General features: G+C 40.1%; 1 protein-coding gene across 2 annotated transcripts in view; it reads right to left on the reverse strand.

Moving 5' to 3' along the window:
- zgc:110158 (uncharacterized protein LOC553590 homolog) overlaps positions 1-18,192 on the reverse strand; it is a 42,401-nt gene that overhangs the window by 6,670 nt on the left and 17,539 nt on the right. For both annotated transcript variants that reach the window (XM_044375445.1, XM_044375444.1), the window contains exons 5-11: positions 8,408-8,497; positions 4,842-4,925; positions 3,488-3,547; positions 3,296-3,362; positions 2,455-2,519; positions 899-960; positions 650-695 (exon numbers count right to left, since the gene is read on the reverse strand). In XM_044375445.1, the coding sequence (XP_044231380.1) occupies positions 650-695; positions 899-960; positions 2,455-2,519; positions 3,296-3,362; positions 3,488-3,547; positions 4,842-4,925; positions 8,408-8,497 (474 nt within the window). The remainder of the gene's footprint in view (positions 1-649; positions 696-898; positions 961-2,454; positions 2,520-3,295; positions 3,363-3,487; positions 3,548-4,841; positions 4,926-8,407; positions 8,498-18,192) is intronic.

Consider the following 18,192-nt stretch of genomic DNA (forward strand, 5'->3'; position numbering starts at 1 on the left):
AGCAACGCTGTTGTCTTTTACCATCTAATATTTATCTCAGCACTTGTACTCTTCACTTCTTTGCACTATTTATATCTTGTTTACAGTTCACAGAAACAGTTTCACCTGTATATAGTCATTCCTTGTGTATATTCCTGAAGATTGTTGTGTTGTTATTCTGTGTAGGTACATTGAGAGCCACTAAACCAGAGTCGAATTCCTTGTATGTGTATACATACTCGACCATTAAAGGTGATTCTGATTCTGGTTCTTATAAAGTCCAATACAGTGTTTTCCACTTTTGTGAAACTTAAAAATGTCCACTTTATTTAGCTGAGACTGTCAGGGACATGTTTTGACTTTGTGGTTATTTTTATGCCATAGTTTGTAGTTTTGTCAAGCAAAAAAAAAGAGAAAAAGGAGCAGTGGTCACATACACCAGTCACAACACGGACAGGAATATTTGTGTACTAGCACTACAAACTACAGAGTAAAATGAACACCTTACTAACAGTTGCTAAAACAAAATTGATCATCATCATATTCTGCACATAAGCTTGTTTTTGAAGGGCTACTATACTGGATTTCATGATAACGAAGGATGTTCCTCTTGTTTTGCCTACCACCTATACATGTGATCATGTGTACATGTGGAGGATTTCTGACTCACAGAGTTAGCATTAGGTCCTGGCCAAGGCCCTCTTCCTCCAGGACCCCTGAAGTAAAGAACATAGAGAATGAAAAAGAGAAGGACAAGAATAAAAGGGAAATAACAGAGATGACAAGGTGAAAAATAGAGTGGAGAGAAAGGAAATAAGTAAACTGTTAGAAGATACAGTAGAAGCAGAGACTGACTTTTAACAACACAAGCTTTGAGATTTGTTACATTTCATTGAGTGTATGAGGTGTTTTAACTTACATGTTCATTCCTGGCATGGGACCGCCCATGGAGTTGGGAGGAGGCCTCATGCCTCCGTAATTCTGTTACAGAGAAAATGTTAAAAACACGTAAGAACATGCAGAGAGACGTTATTATTGATTCACAACAAGATTATTCTTCTCATGATTTTGGTAAATCTAATTCTTGAGCTATCCTGGTCTCGGTTTCTTCTACTAGTGATAATTTTCACAAGTATTACAAGCACATGAACATCATTGGACTGAAAGCAGCTGCAACATCCTTAAATATTGGGTCCTATCTTGTTCATAATTTATATTAACAATATTACATCCTTTATAACAAATTGTAATGCTCATTGTAATGTCTTTATGCGGATGATACAGTTCTGTATTGCTTTGTTGATACTGAACACTCAGCCACTGAAATAAGCTTAAATAAACAAGCCTTTGACAAGTTGCAAGCTGCACTTTTTGATTTGAAATTATTTCTGAATTCAAACAAGACTTAATATATTCTATTCTCTGGAGCCAGAGATGTTGTGGACAATAGTTTGCATATTACCACCCTGAACAGACACAATATTGAGAGGGTCTCGGAGTATAAATATCTTGTTATCTGGTGGATCAAAAAGTTACTTTTGTACAGAAACAAAGCTAATTTTCCTAAGTTCAGTAGGAAGTGGATCATTGATGCTGTCTTCTTGTCTGTTTTGGATTATGGTGATGTTATCTATAGACACGCCTCTGCCTCAACTCTTAAACCCCTAGATTCAGTTTATCACTCTGCCCTAAGATTTATTACCGGTGACAGTTATTCCACACATCATTGCCTCTTGTATGAAAAGGTTGGGCGGGCATCTCTAACAGTAAGACGTGACAGGCATTGGTTTCTATTTATTTATAAAGCCCTTAATGGCAACTTGCCATCATATCTCTCTTCCTTATTGAACCGGTCCTATAGTCAATATTCAACTCGTTCAAGTGATTGGCTAATGTAAACACTCTGCAACATACAGTGAAACTCTTAAACAATTGTACCTATAGGTCAATTTAAAACCATGATTACAAACTACTCCGCTCTCGAATTTAATTGTTTTTAATCTGTTTGGCTGTGTTCTGTTGTTTGTTTGCTTTCTCACTGGGTTGTTTTTTGTGTGTAATTATTCTGTTTTGTACACTCGACATCATTGTAAACGAGGGCATGCCCTGAATGATCTTCGAGTTTAAATAAAGGCTGAATCAATGAATGAACTAAATAAATAAACAAACAAACAAGCCTGAGCTGTTCTAGTGAGAGTAATGAAGAAGCAACATGTAATTTAATCTACAATCTACACAGCCAGTGATATATAACTAGAATTAAGTGTTTAATGAGGTAACTGTTTAGTTATGTTAGTACTTATCTATAACAATCACTACATGTATGAATATACTCATGTTGAACTGTTACATATAAAACACCAACTGATAACTGTAACGGCATTATACCTGTTGACACTTTTAAAAAGGCCCAAACTGTACTGATGTTCAATAATAAACTTAAGTGTGTGTCTTTGTGTGTACACTTGGTCATACCTGTGGGCCCATGGCCATTCCTCGAGGAGGGTTCATTCTCATCGGTCCACCCATGTTAGGATGTCCTGGAAAGAGCAGACCCACAGAGTCACACGCTGACTACAACACACTAGTGTTCACGTAAATCCACATATGGCTCGTCTCCTAAAATCAGGAATTAAGACATGGCACAGACAATGCTCCATCCTAATCCCATTAGTTGTAACCCTCTGGCCCCTGAAGCTGTAATCTCCAGCTAAAATTACAGCGGACCCCTTCCTGAGCTAGACACACCGACTCACATTCAATCCACACCGAGAGAAACAAATAACCATTGAAACTGAAATTGTGCAACAATCTCTCGGGAGAGTAAACAGAAATGTGCTGACTCGAGTCTGGCTCTTCAGTAACTTTTTGATTATTTTAATATTTCAGACAGAAAATGTAAGAAATTCTAGAAACTGCTTGTTCATTTAAAGTGATTTATCAAACAAAAATGCTTAAAATTTGAGTTCCAACTTCTTCAACATGAGAGTCTCCAGCTTTTCTTTGTCTTATACCAGTAGGAAGTGAATCCCTTTGTGTTTTTTTAAAACTTTGTTAACACTAAACAAATTTGGAAGAGGATTCTGGGCCCATTTTTTCTCATTCTAATTATTAATCAAACATTTTATAGACTAAAAAAGTGATAATTTAACTGAAAATGACTTTATAGATTACACAATAATGAAAATAATCATCAGTTACAGCCCCAGAAGAGTCCTCATCTATTATAGACACATCATCTATCATACAAAATGAACATATTTCATAATAAGGGACCCCACCAGGCTTGAGATTATGAGAACTGTTCCCACTCTACCTTGCGGTCTTGTCGGGTCCAAACTGTTTGGCAGGAGAGGCTGAGATCCTGGGATTCCCCCAGGAGGCTGAGAAAGAAGCGGACATGAAAACTGATTAAAATACTAACAGACTCTCTGCAACATAGAAACTGTGAGTTGTCGAAAATCAACAAATAAAAGAGAATAAGTAATGCCAAAAACCTGTCCAGTACCTGATTTGGCATTCGGAGTGCGGGGCGCGGTCCACCTGGATACCGCGGTGACATGAAAGGCTGCGGGGGAAGAAAAAAAAAAAAAAAAAAAAAAAAACAGAGGAAGGAGGAAAAATGGGAAATGAGAGGAAAAGAGGGACACAGAGAAAACAACATTTTCATTATTGATAAATCCGAGAGCACTCAAACAGGGGGGTAGCACTGAGGACACACAGATGGACACAGTGTGGTTGGAGGATGGAGGATGACACCGAAAAAAGATCGCAAATTTGTCGACACATCACACTGGAAACAAATAAACAAAAAAAAAAAAAGCACTTAAGCAAGAGTCTGTGTTTTATCATTTTTAACAATGCCTGCTTATACGCACAAAATGCACTCAAAAGCGAGGATTTGTATCTGTGTGCAGGTTTGAGTGTGTGTGAAAGACAGCACTCACACAGCTCCCTGCACACCCTGCTCTCACTGTGGTGTAAGCTGATTCGGCCTGTGGTCTGCCTGGCGTAGTTAGAGACACCTCAGGCCAACAACACCGCTCAAAACCGTAGAGGAAGCATTTCCACACTCTCTCGCACACAAGACGGAAACCAGAAACCACAAGAATGAAGAGCCGGGCTGCCGTAGTTAATGGGCAAAGGCTAGCTTTACCTCCACCGTGGCATCTGTAGCTACTGTTCTGGATAAGCGTTGAAACGCGTTGACGGAGAATAAAAGTTTTTTTTAAGGCTGAACACACTGAATACAGTCTTAGTTGGCAGCAAAAGCACCCCGAAACTCTGATTGTCCTATACATGTGTCTACAGTGAACGTACATATGTGTACGTACGAGAGGGTATGTATATGTGACATGTCCATAATGCCTGTTCCCTGTTTTATTTATAAGCTGCTAGAACAAGAAGGCAGAGGGGAGGGGAGAGGTGTGTGTGTGTGTGTTTGTGCATGTGGGTGTATGTTAAGAGTGGAGGAGCAGATAAGTGTGCAACCCCCCACAAGCTGCTCCGGGGGAGGGGCAAGGAGTGAATTATTCATCCCACACAGGGACAGCCGATTCTGGGCCTTGAAGAGGACCAGGGCCTGCTGCCTCTGGATCCACGGCTTTCATAAAGGAGCTGGCAACTGGAGGGGATAACATCTACGGGGAGTTAGCCAGAATGAAACTAGAACTAACGGGGCTCGGGGGGGTGGGGGGCTCATGGGGGGGGGGGGGGTAGAAGGAGAAGAAAGTGTGTGAGTCGTGAGTGGAAGGAAGAGAGAGAGAAAGAGAGAGAAATAGAGCTTGTGTGTGGGTGAGGGGGGGAGATTTTGAGGGAATGAAAGAGAAAGGGGTGTTTGAGAGAAGGTGTTTGCGTCTTACCTGGCCATGGGGTCCCATCATTGGGTTGCTGGGGTTGTGTGGGGGGGGCTGTGCGTGGGGGGACTGCTGAGAGCCGGGTGGTCCCTTTAAGAAAGAAGAGCGATATCAGAGAGGGGAGGGGCCAAAGGGGGTTTTACACCTGGAGGAATTACCCGATCAAAATTATAAAGAAAGAGGAGGGCGAGAGGGGAGGAGTCAGCGGGGGAGTCTTTAGGTTGAGGAGGAAGAAGAGGAGCAGGAAGGTGGAAGAAAAATGGGCAAATTCTCTGGAATCCGCAGATAATTAACAAAAAAACACAGATTTAAAAGCTCAACACAAGCCCAACAGGAATAGTTTTGATTTGCCTTTTAAGTCCAAACAAGCGTACAGAAATTAGTGTTAAGCCCAATTTATTTGAGGTTAACTATCCACTCTGTCCATTACATGTGTGGCTTCACTGCAGACGATCTTCGGGACTCTCAGGTCAGACGACCCAGATGTATTTTCACTCTATACCACATGGGGGCAGTGTTGCCAAAGGCTCGCTGCAACAGGACCGGCAGCAGCAGGACAGAAACTAGTGGCAACTTCAAACCACAAAGATGATACTGACGAAAACAAGTAAAAGTTGGGAGTTTTTCCTGCTTTCTGTAAGCCTACTTCAATATGAGATAGTGTCCCTGCGCACAAAGAGAGCAGTCCCCCCCGTCATCTCCACATACTGCTGTGTTATTGCCGACATTTCACCCCAAGACAAGAGGTTAATGACCCCTAATAAATAACTCATTATGCAACAGTCTCGCTTCCGCTCCGTCAGTGCAGTCATCTCCTTACTTTTTTGTCTTTCCCCATTGTCCAAAGTAAATAAAAGCTGGCTAATTTTCAAATGCCAAATGGAATTTTCCACATATCCCTCATAGGCATCCGGACACACACAAACACACCACATGTGGATTACTTCAGTGAGTTTGGGGGGGGTATTTGTACCTTCAGTTAGCCAGTGCAAGCTTGTCAGTGCTTCTGAGGTGTTATTCATAGTTAAATATGTAAATTTGCCTCAACAAACTTCAGTAAATAACACCTGTGCTGTTTCATTATAGGTACAAACTAATGTTTTCAAGTCCAAGCATCTTGTTTATATCTCAAATGGCACCAATCACAATGTTTCAGCACTTCATGTACAATGTAAGTAGGCCCAGTTATCAAATCTCAATACTTTCTTTGGTAACAACATGTTTCTGTAGCACTGAGCATCAAAAAATTGCCAAGAACTGAAATCTGGCATCAAATATCTGGTCTGATTCGTCATCGCCCTTTTCCTCTCCCAATACCGATACTTCAACACCGGGTATCCTCTGATACAGATTACTGATCCATTACAAGTGCTCTCTTTTTCCTAAATTTAAAAGCTACATACCTCGCTGTGTGGAGCTCTTTGAGATCTTTTTTTAAAATGGTAAGGTAACGTGACACCAGCGATTGCCGTGCTGCTACAAATCGAGTCGGTGGCCCCAGTCATGACTTTGCCTCAATTAATGTAACTGAGTGGAAACACTAAATTTTATAATTAAAGTGAAGATCCGGCAGATTGAATTGATGCATCCCTAATTCGTTATATCATTTACTGATCAGATAATTCCTGATTTAATACATTTTTCTTGCCAATTTTAGACTATTTTATTTGGACAAAGTTCTTGCGTTAAGACAACATTTAACATTTGAGCCCTTTGGCTTCTTTGGTTAAATGTTAAGAGTTTTTTTTTTAATAATAACATGTTTATATTTCTGATAGTAGAGTATTATACTGTTTAGATATCAGGACTGAAACTCAATATCGTAACAGCACTGGTGTTCAAAAGGTTTCAAATGATACCCCGCCCCAAATATGACCATGAACCATATTTACAGCAAACAACCTAAGCTCTCGGTTACAATAAGGTCCCTTGAACACAACATACACACAAACACATGCACACACACACACACACACACACACACACAACACAAACCCTCGCCCAATCTCACTCCCCCACCAATGTTATAAATAGCACTTCCATGCATCTCTCCTCACCCTCTCTCTCCCCACCCCTTCCCCTTGCTTATTCACAGTCGTACTCTCACTAGTCCCCCCCTTTCACCACCATCACCCTGCCTCGATTGCAGCAGGCAAACAATGGAGTGGTAGGTAGCCACAGAAACAAACACCGGGCCACAATCCTGGTGGCACTGATCTTTCACATTTTCTTCCTCTCACCCCTCTTCATCTCTCTCCATCCTTCCCTCTCTCTATCGTGTCACTCGCTTTCTCTCTCTCCTACTCTCCTCCACCACCTTATCGTGCCTCCTGCCAAATGCCAGTGCTGTCCATCACACCACTGCCTCACAGAAAATATGTGTGTGTGTGCATGCGTGTGTGTTTTTGCTTGTGAATGTGAATGTGTGAACGCATGTATTTGTACATGTATCCGTGTGTGTTTGTGCATCTCATTCTCTTCACTCTACAGCCAGCCATCTCCCACACTAAAACCTTTCCCTTCACAGAGCTGGGACAGGTCAGAGACAGAGATGGGAGATGGAGATGGGGGGGGGGGTGGGGGGGAGCGGAGAGGATGAATAAGGGACAGCTGAATCACGAATCGGTTGAACAGCTAAGCGAGAGCAAACCGCAGATGAATGAACGGTGTGAGCTTCAGAGGCTCCGGTTGGTGTAAATATCAAGAGTGGAATAAACGGTGTTTGAACAAATGTGGGGAAAGAAGGAAAAAGAAGTGGGAGACCCAAACTGTAACTGTGGCAATTTATGATCAAACTACTTTATTGATTTTACAGTGATACAGGACTTAATTACTGTAGCCAGACTGATACTGGATTTCTAAGGCCAATGCTCAGATCAATGAAAATATGATAATAAATCAGCCAATATTCTTTTTATTCATACATAATATAAACACATAGACATTTGTGATAAATATACATCTGAGTTAAGATATTCTACATACAGCTGAACAAGAAACTTGGTCATTTAGACTTTATTGAATGTTATAGAGGGAAATCTCAAGTCTGAGCTATAAAAATTGTTAAAAATATTAATTTATGCAGTTCACTGTACTGAAATTCTTTTGCACATCTGCCAACATACACACAGATATGGATCAATCTGTGATATCAATTGATAATATCATCCTGCAGATATGTCAGTTAAATACAGTCTGAAATGCTTTTCCTCTAATTTTTGTAAAACACTTTCAGGATATGAAAACCAAAGTTAGATTTTTCTCCCTTTGCTGAAAATGTTGGTGATTTATACTTTTTAATTGACAAATTAAGTGGTGGGAAAGTGGGATGTCATGGTCTTAAAACTCCCTTTAAGAGAGACTGATTTATAAAAGAAATTTGAGATCAAGACATATTTCCACATCTAGAAGTAAAGGAATCTAAAATTTTGAAGTCGAGATCATGTGTTTAGGGGAGTCAGAGATGAATGAATCATATGGAGATAGAGATAAGAAAGAGAAAGTGTGTGTTGGGAGGCGATGGAGAGATGGAGGAGTAAACAGGAAAGTGACAGAGACGGAGGAAGTCATACCTGGAAGAAGCCTGGGGGCATGGGACCGCCTGGCATGGCGTCGTTGGGGGGCATGTTGCCCATCACTGGGCTGGGCGCTGCCGCTGCGCTCTGGAAAAACAAACAAAAAGCACAAATGTGGTGATTAAATGTGATGTTTTGTGTTATTTCTCTCTTGTTTACAGGAATATGCATTGGCTATCAAATTACTACAGGGGGCAGTGTCTGCACCTGCAATCACAACATACTCCTGCCCCCCCCACCACCACTCCCTCCCCTCCCATCTAAAGTTTAATGGTTAATTCAGGAAAGTGTCTTCTATTACAACCTTTAAACTGTACCCTCTTCTCTGTGAGGAAAGAAAGAACAGAAAACAGCACACAACACATCAGCTTTTTCTGTGGACCAAGAACAAATTAATAAGAAGGGTTCAAGGAGAAATACCACCAAAATGTTATTTCTATGCTGTAAATCATGAAACATTTCTTCCAAAGCAGTAAAGAGAACAGACTGCACCCGTCCAGAGATCTGTGCTGACGATGACTATATATTGATCTCACACTGAGCTGAAATGAATCAAGTGCACATAAATTAAATAATGTAAATGTAAATAATATAAATAAAACAGACAGTGTGAGAGTCTCTACTGTGTTTTGCTGTCATTTATGGTTGTGCTAGTTTCTCTCCTCTGCGTTTCGCTGAGGGCGGGGCTCAGCCCCTCCACACATACACACACACGCACGCACGCACACACACGGAGCGGAGCAGAGGAGAGACTGACAGCGGTGGAGACAGTGAACCAGGTGAAGTGAAGATAATGTTTTACTCAAGTTGACTTGTTACATTACTGTAAGTACAATAAAAGCTTTGCGAGTAAAAAGCCAATAAGAGTAATTTATTAATGTAATCTGCGTAAAAGATGGACAGACAACGAGGGGGGGGGGGGATAGGGGGCTTTTGAATCATGATGTTACGATGGTAGAGGGCTCAGTGGTCAATGACTGTCAGCCGTCGGCGATCGTCCATCAGCCCAACCCTAATTTAGAGGCAACAGTTCAGTGCAGGGCAGTAAAGACATATTAGTCCACACAGACTCAATGATTGATGTGATTACACTTAATTTGCATTTATTTCTCTTGGTCTACCTCATAAAAGCAACAGTGGTCTGATTTATTATTTACGTTACGTAACAAAAAGGTAAAGATTTAACCATTTGGGTTAATTTAACATTTTGTTGTATCTAAATCAATGTAACAATGAGACATTACATGGACTGCTGCAATATGATAATGTATAACAATCTTTGGATGATCCTCATACATCAAACATGCAGAGTTTCCAGTTTATTAGGGTAAAGTCGTATTGTAATGTTTTGAAAGGTGCCTCAAAGAAACTGGCTACTCAGTTTCGTTTTGGTATTTTAATTTAATCAATAATCAATTTTTATAAATAAAGCTGGTGCTCTGGTGATTTTAAAGTATATCTGGATGAGAATATTCTATGAACTTGACTTTAAGCAGAGACATTTATTTTCAATATGAACAATATTGGCTATAATTGGAAAATGTTTGCTTTAGTAAAAACTGTTTACAATATATATAACATATGTACATCTAGTATGTGTGATATAATATCCACTATATTGATGGTTAAATGACTCTGGAAGCACAAATTAGAACAGTGTTTTTATATTAGCTTTAATAGGTATTAAACTAGTATTTACATAATCTAAGTATAGTAACATGTCATCAGCGAATAAGCTGAGTTTGTACTGTTTTACCATTAGATGTGTGTAACGGATAGAAAGTAGAAGATATTTGAAAATAAGGAACAACTCTTGGAGATGTGTTCAATCACTTCTGCAAAGCTTTAACTGACCAACTACATTGTTCAACTACTGCTGTCTAAAAAATAAATACATCCAACATTTTTTTTGTTATTATTTACAGTATAACTATGCATCTGTTAATGTTTCAGTAAATTTTCCACATTGTATAATAAAAAGTATTTCGCTTGGCATTAATTTAATACAACAGAACCCTTAATAGCTCATGCATTATTAATTTTGCACATAGCATATACAAATTCTAAAATTAGGGACTATTAAGGTGCTGTTTAAAGGCTAGAGAGAAAAATGTTTAAAAGCAAACAATTATGACCCTTAAATCTTATATTGACTGCTAACTTTTGCTAATCATATTAAACACATCACCAAACAATAAGGACAAATTAAGCTAGAATCCAGGATAGAGGAGGGTGAATGATTCAGCCCGGGAGTTAAATATGATATAACTGTATTCTTGTCAACACACATAGATGGAGACGCATGTTCAAAGTGCTTACATAAGCACACCAGAACAAACACACACACATGCACGCAAGCGCATGAACCCGCAAACACACACAAACGCACACACACACACACACACAAAGAGTTGCATCACAGGCTCATAAAGTGCAGCCCTTCAGTACAGAGAGGCAGACTACAGGACCAGAACAGGGAGGGGGTTTAAGACCCAGGGGAGGGAATCGCTCTCACACACACACACACACACACGTACACACACACACACACACACACACACGTACACACACACTCAGAGACATCCATCGTTCCACCAGCACGCACACCTAACAGACACACTTCATCCATGTGACACATACTGTATCCTTGGACAACAACGCATACTACCAATTACACACATGTACTCAGATACATTCGCTGCCCTTCTTCTCCTGAATATCTGAAACCACCACAAATTTAAAAAAAAAAAAAAAAGAAAAATCACACACATACACACACGTTCACACTCAAACACACCTCCCCCCATCTTTATGCTAATTCTGCTAGTGAACATGAGCAGGCCACTGAGTCCCTGGGGAAGAAGCAGGGTCGGCTGCCTCTTTCTCTCCCTCTCCTTCCTCCCTCCCTCTCATCCATCTCCCTCACTCTCTTCTTCTGCTCACTTTTCTCTCCATCTTTTCTCCTCTCCGTGACCCCCCTCACATATATTCCCGGCACTGGTGCACACACACAAACACATACACATACACGCACACCTTCTCCATGCCCCAACCCCTGTACTATTCCTCCCCATCACAACCTCTCCTCCCCTCAGCCCCCCCAGTAGGGTGTCAGCAGCTTGCAGAAGCTGTTGCTATGGAGACAGGTCCTATCTGCACTCTGTCCCCCTGGCATCCCCCGCTCCAGGAGCGCAGAGAGAGAGAGAATAAGAAGATGCAGGAGAGAGAGGGAGAGAGAGAATAAGACGATGTAAGGGAGAGAGAGAAGGCACAAGAGCGAGATAGAGGAGAGAGTGAGTTAGAAGATACAAGAGTGAGACAGAAGAGCAGAAAAAAAAATGATGACGATGGGGGGAAAAATACAAAAAGAAATAAAATGTAAAATAACGCAGGGATAGAGACCTTTGTTCACAATCAATCACTTGGTCACATTATTGTTATACACTATTAATGACCAACTATCTGCTCGTGCTTTATCCAATTTGCTGATTGAAATCGAATACAAACCGAAAGCACAAAGAAAGAGCAGTTGCCACCAGCAAAGCGTAAGGTAGATTTAGTATGCAGTCGGTCTTTATTAAAACCAACTGGCCCGGGGAAATACAGAAGGATCCAACAGTGCTTTTTCAGTTTTTGTAGTGGCGCCCACAGTATCGCCCATATCTACCTTTCCATTTCAAGTCCATGCTCAGAAGTGGGAGACTGTCACAAAACCTTGTGACAAGACTGTCTCCTTGAATCAGAATAACTTGATTTCACCAAGAAAGTAATTCTACAGGAATTTGTCTTGTTGACATAGGTGCAGGTAAACAATGACTGCTAATGCAGACAGAACATACTAGTACAGGGACAACAGGAGCATACCTTTATGCAAAGGAACAGAAGACAGTACAATCCACAGCAGACATTAGTGCTGCACTAATTAGTTGATATAATGAACATGGATTTTTGTAGTCGAGTTGAATTATTCATTTTCAGGCTGGATGTATGGAAAAGGAAAAAAGTCTGCGAGGAAGCGCCGGGTGGCAGCACAACTTGAAAAGGCTTTAATGTCCGACATGCAGGAGGAAGCAGAAGAATAAGGTTCTTTCACTGAAGCTAACTGAAAGTTCAACAAAACCCAAGAGACACATTTTCAAATGTCTGGGAATATTTACACACTATATTTTAATGGCCTTCCACCACAGCGCTACACAAACACAGGGTCAAAGCATCCTGGAGCCACGTCTGCACAAAAATAATATTAGGCAAGTTTTTATGTTACCTGGCTATCAATAATACAGTATCTGGATGACAGATCTGAACTGTAGCTCATCGTCGTGGCTAGTTTTGGGTGGAGGACTGCTAACCAAAACAATCTTTTACAGTGTAATATAACAACATCAGTCTCTTAAAAACGGTATTTAAGAATCTACACACTGGTTCACTGTATTAAGATAAACTACACCAACTTTATACTCATTAAAAAAAATCTTCAAATAGCTAATAATAAAGAGGTTATATATCCATGAATTATGATTTCCTTTGCTATTAAAGAAAATCCTCATCTGCATTAAGACTTAAGTTAAAATAACACATATAGTTTAACTGTTGACAAGATGGTCATGAAAATAATCTGCAATAAAAATCATTGTGTTTTTTTTACATTATCGTCACACAAGATATTTAGTATTAGCTAAACATATATAAAGATTTTAATGAAGTTCTGTTTGGCAGATCAATTTATGACTGTTTGGCGATTTTGCTTAAAAAAAAACCCCAACTTAAACGAATAGCTGGTTATCAAAATAGATTTGCTAATTAATTTTCTGCAGATTGGTTAATTGACTAAATCGTTACCGTTTCAACTAAGTCGTGAAAATAATTGTTGGTTGCAGCCCTAAAAATGGCTACGAATAAAGTCGTTGAATGTGTTTCTGAAACAGTCAGTTGAGGTAATTTCACTGAAGCTTCCTGCAGGTCAGAGGGGGGTTATCTGGTTTTCTCTGCGGGAAGCGGGTTTAGATCTCTCTTCAGGCAAAAAAGCTGCAGACATGCAACATAAAGCTACAACCTTTGATTCTGATGATAAACATTCACTCGGCTTCAGTCGAGACAACCAAAAGCACTGTTATCCGCCCCCATGTGGCACCACGATGGCGTCTTTGTGGCAAAATATTTTAAACTCGCTGACGTCTTAATCCACAGATGTGGCTCCCCGTGAGGACACCATGTTGTGCTTGCTTTTCCTCTTTAGTAAGAGCCCACGACGTTGATGAATAATCTATTAGAGAACAAAAGACTAATGATCTGATTGGCTGGTACAGTACAGTATGTAGATGGGCTGTACAGAATAGCATTGATCCCTCCCTCTCCATTTTCCTCTCCCTCTCTCTCACCCGTAGGACCTACCGGACAGATCAATAGTGCTCAACACATTATTGACCTCCGCCTGATACCTTTCACAGGGATAGACAGAGACATAAACACTGGATGGAGAGAGGAGAAGGTAGGAAGAGACAGAGGATGTATCTGTGTGTATGTGTCTGTATTTATGTGTGTCCCTGCCTGGAGAGGGTACTAATCTACATTCTGGTTCACACTGATATGTACCTCATCACTGTCTCCTTGACCCGCTGTCCTTAGCACACAGAGAGAGAGAAAAGGGGGGGCGGGGGGGGGGGGTGAAGGAGTGAGGATGGAAGAGAGTGAGAGGGAAAAATAGCTGACTGTGGTGATCTAGCTAATTTATCAGCCCAGTCAAAACAGTGTGTTTCGTTCTGGAGCAACAGGATACGGCTGCTACTCTCACAGTCACGTCTGACAAACAAATGCATGCACAAGCACATGCACACACACACACACACACGCACGCACGATCTCTCAAAGCCCAGCTGGTCCTCAAAACGGGCACGACACGCACACCAAACACACACACACATCTCCAAAAAGCCGCTGCCAAGGTAGCAGTGCTGAACCAGACAGGCGGACTCGTGCACACACATGCGCACACACACACACACACACACCGGATGACAGCACTAATACATGCTGCAGACACAACATCCACTTAGCCAACACTCCAGAGAGAAGGCAGTGAGGCCGAAAGACAAGAATATGAAGAGAATGAGAACAACTGTGAACCAGAATATATCTCCAACTAAAGGAGGGGGAGGAATTTGGGCACAGATGTTGATGAATATAAAAACAATATGATTATGTGTTGTCAACACATAAGAAACTTCCTCGTTTTTCTCGCCCTACACCTCTGGGGTCAGAAGTCAGGACAGTGCCCCATCAGCTGATCTGAAGTCAGTGCACTCGCTCACTTCAGGCTTGAACCTGGTTCTGGGATGGCATCTCTAACCATCAGACCGGTGTACTGCTTCAACCTTTAGATCTGGTGATATTACCGAATCAAAGAAAAGACAAATACAGGTGAAGCTCAGGAGATAGTGCTCAGCCCATGTCTCTAAGTCTCTGTGCCCTCAAGATGTAAAAGGCATATAACATAACTATTTCCACAGTTAGAAATAAAATAACATTTGCCTAAATGTAGAATAGTCCAACTTATGTCATCCTGGTTCACTGGTTTGTTGAGCACAAAGTTCTGGCGGTGCATGATTACAAAGTTCTCAGCCGTAATTCAGTTTCAGGTTAATATGTGATGTGTGTAAAGTAACTAGAGCTAAAGTGATGATTAATATCATTATCAATGAATCGTTTTGTCTAGAAAATAGTAAAAATGTCCGTTATAATTTCCTAGAGCACACGGTGACGTCTTCAAATATCTCCAAGTCCTAAATCTCCTAGTCCAAAATCTAAAAGGTAGTCAAGTTTATGATCATGTATGACTCAGAAAAGCTTGAAATCCTCACTTTGGAGAAGCTGCTGCCAGCAAAATCAAATTATTTTCTTAAAAAGTGACTAAAACAATTATTTGATTATCAAAATAGTTGCCAATTAATTTTCTGTCAACCGACAAATCGATTAATTGACTAATTGTTGCAGCTCTAAGTGACAAAATTGACTAACAAAGAGTAATCAAATACTTAAATGTCATAAAGAAGAAACCCGGGTGCGAGTTTCTATCAGAATACCTGTCGGTATCATCCTATTGTTTGCATCAGCACAGACCTGTGCAGTTTAATTTGTTTATTTTATGTTACATCCTGTAATTTCGCCTCCCAAGCAGCCATTGTTTCCCAAAAACATTAAAAAAAACACAGAGACAAACTGCTGCCTTCACTTGTGAAACACATCAGGGTGTGCAACATGTGTGTTTCCGTTTATCCTAACTTCATCACTCAGCTAATTATCAAGTTTAATGGAGCTCTTTTCACTTTTTCCATTACAGTGATACTTCTGGTTGAAAAGGGGGGACAAAACAGTGGTTAAGGCAGAAAGAGAGACAAACACATGCAAATAACTCAATTCAAGCAAAATAGAGCTACTTGTGATACAACTACAACAAAAGCTTACTGCAGTAATAGTGGGGAAAAAAAGAGCTGTTTTTTTTACTTCTGGTGGGTAACGCAAACCTGCAGGACGACAAACAGCCGCTAACTGTGGCAAATTTAAACATTTCATGAACATTATAGGCAGTAAGAAAAGCTTAAGTGTCTTAAAGTACTGAAAAGACACAAAATGTCAACTAAGAATTATGTTTCCAATGTTTTATATTGCTACTTGTACTTGGGAAAAAAGCCAATTTAGAAAAGCCGTTGAGTACATAAAAGACATTTAATATATTGCATTACAACATTTGCCTGAATCTAATAAAACTAATTGCTAGAAGAGTATAATTTCAGAAGAAAAATGCTTTTTTAATAAACGTAAGGAAGATAATGGTTCTTATATTTTCGTAAAATAACCAGCCCGAGCTAGCACACTCTATTTTCACACACAACCGTCTGTAGTGTTACAGGTTTACACACAAATCTACTCCAGTTACCTGGTTTAAAATTAAAAAAAAGAAAAACTAGGCCCATCTTCCATTTCCCTTCCTCATTCACTGTTTTGACATTTACCCACTCAGCTCCATTTTCAAACACCTCAACTATCACTTGGTTGTGTGTTCATGTTGCCTACATGGCCCTCTTCTCCTCGGCGCAACTAGGCATTGTGGGTAAACAGCTAGATTAGCCAATCAATCTTCTCTCGGGAACAGCGGTAGTAGAGGTGATGAAGGAGGGAGGAGGGGTCAGGGTAGAGATAGGGAGGGAGAGAGTGAGAGAGAGAGAGAGAGAGAGAGGAAAAGAGGAGGAGAGAGGAAGTGATAAGGCAAGTGAGAGGAGAGGGGGCGGACTGCTGTGTTGGCTGGAGGAGAGAGTAAGAGATATAGTAAAAAGGAGGGAGGGAGGGAGGTAAAGGTGGTAGTAGGGGAGGAATGAGCGCAGAGAAATAGAGGAGGGGGGAGGGAGGGCAGGAAAGATGCAGAAGTGGGGGTGTCACAGAGAAACCACAAGCTGCGAGAAAACATGATGTGAACAGGCTGGAGTTGCACAAAAGAGAGAGAGAGAGAGAGAGAGAGAGAGAGGAGTGCGGAGGGAGCGTGAGAGAAGTGACAAACGTAGGCAGATGTGTAAAGAAAGAGTGAAAAGGAACGGCGCAGGTAAAAAAAAAAAAAAAAATAGAGGAAGAGTGTGATGACGGGATGAGAAGGAGTCAAAAATGTGCAGGTTGACACTACGCACGTACTGTTGGCAGCAGAGATTTACTATAACCCTGTTTATATGTCTTTACATTTTATTGTGTTACATTAAATCACTGGTTCGCAACATTTTAGCTCGTGACTCTTTAAAGCTAAGCGATGCATAAACTCATCACAGGTTGCGTGCAGTATGTCTGTGAGGTGTACAGACTGATGCTCTTTATTCATTTTAATACGTGAGGTTTTAGGAGGTAAAACTCAATAACAGTAGTTCACAAAAAAAGAAAGATTTGAGAAAAGTCCAAAGAGTAAATATAATAATGTGCAGCATATGTTTTTCTTCTTTTTTCATCTCTAATGATTTATCATGAGACCCCTTTCAAGGATGCCAAACCTCCACTTTGTTAAATAATTTGAATTGGATCTTAGCGAGAACTGTATTTTAAAAACATGGCTGTCATTCAGAAATCCAAATGTAACAATTTTCAAACACTTTTATGATGCTACCTGGATTTAAGACAAATTCATCATTTAAAAAACTGGAAAAATACATTTTCATTTTCAAATGGTTAACAAAGCCTGAAAACTAACGACACAAATGAATTAATTAATTACAGTTAACTGACTTACGACATGTTGTTTGAATGATGTTCAGCACGTTGTTACATTGTCTATCAATGCAGGAGACATTGTGCATGCAGATCAACATGATTAATGGAAAACTAATTAAAAGAGCATTGCAGACAAAACTAACAATACCTTTGGTCTTATTCACATTGACTGGTGGAAGTATTCATCTACTGTTTTGTTTTGCTTACTTTCCAACTTCACTTCAACTCAATAAAAATAGAGTCTGGCAATGTCAAATTTTTCAAGATGCAACAATGAAATTAAATGGTTCAAGAATGGTTTCAAAAAAAAAAAAAATAGACCAGTAAATTCTTTATTTAAGGTATTGTATGTTCAGCCCTTTTAAGCCTTAAATGCTGAATGAAGACTGAAGGACTGACTAAAAATTTGCATAAATAGATTCTTTAAACACATCAAAATGATATGAATCTCCATATGAAGGAAATGTTGCCTCCATTTGTTCTGGAAATTCTAAAAGAAGATGTTTAAAGCAACAAAACCTGACATCAACTAACTACTA

The sequence above is a fragment of the Thunnus albacares genome, chromosome 15 (genome assembly GCF_914725855.1).
Source record: "Thunnus albacares chromosome 15, fThuAlb1.1, whole genome shotgun sequence".
Lineage (NCBI taxonomy): Eukaryota > Metazoa > Chordata > Actinopteri > Scombriformes > Scombridae > Thunnus > Thunnus albacares.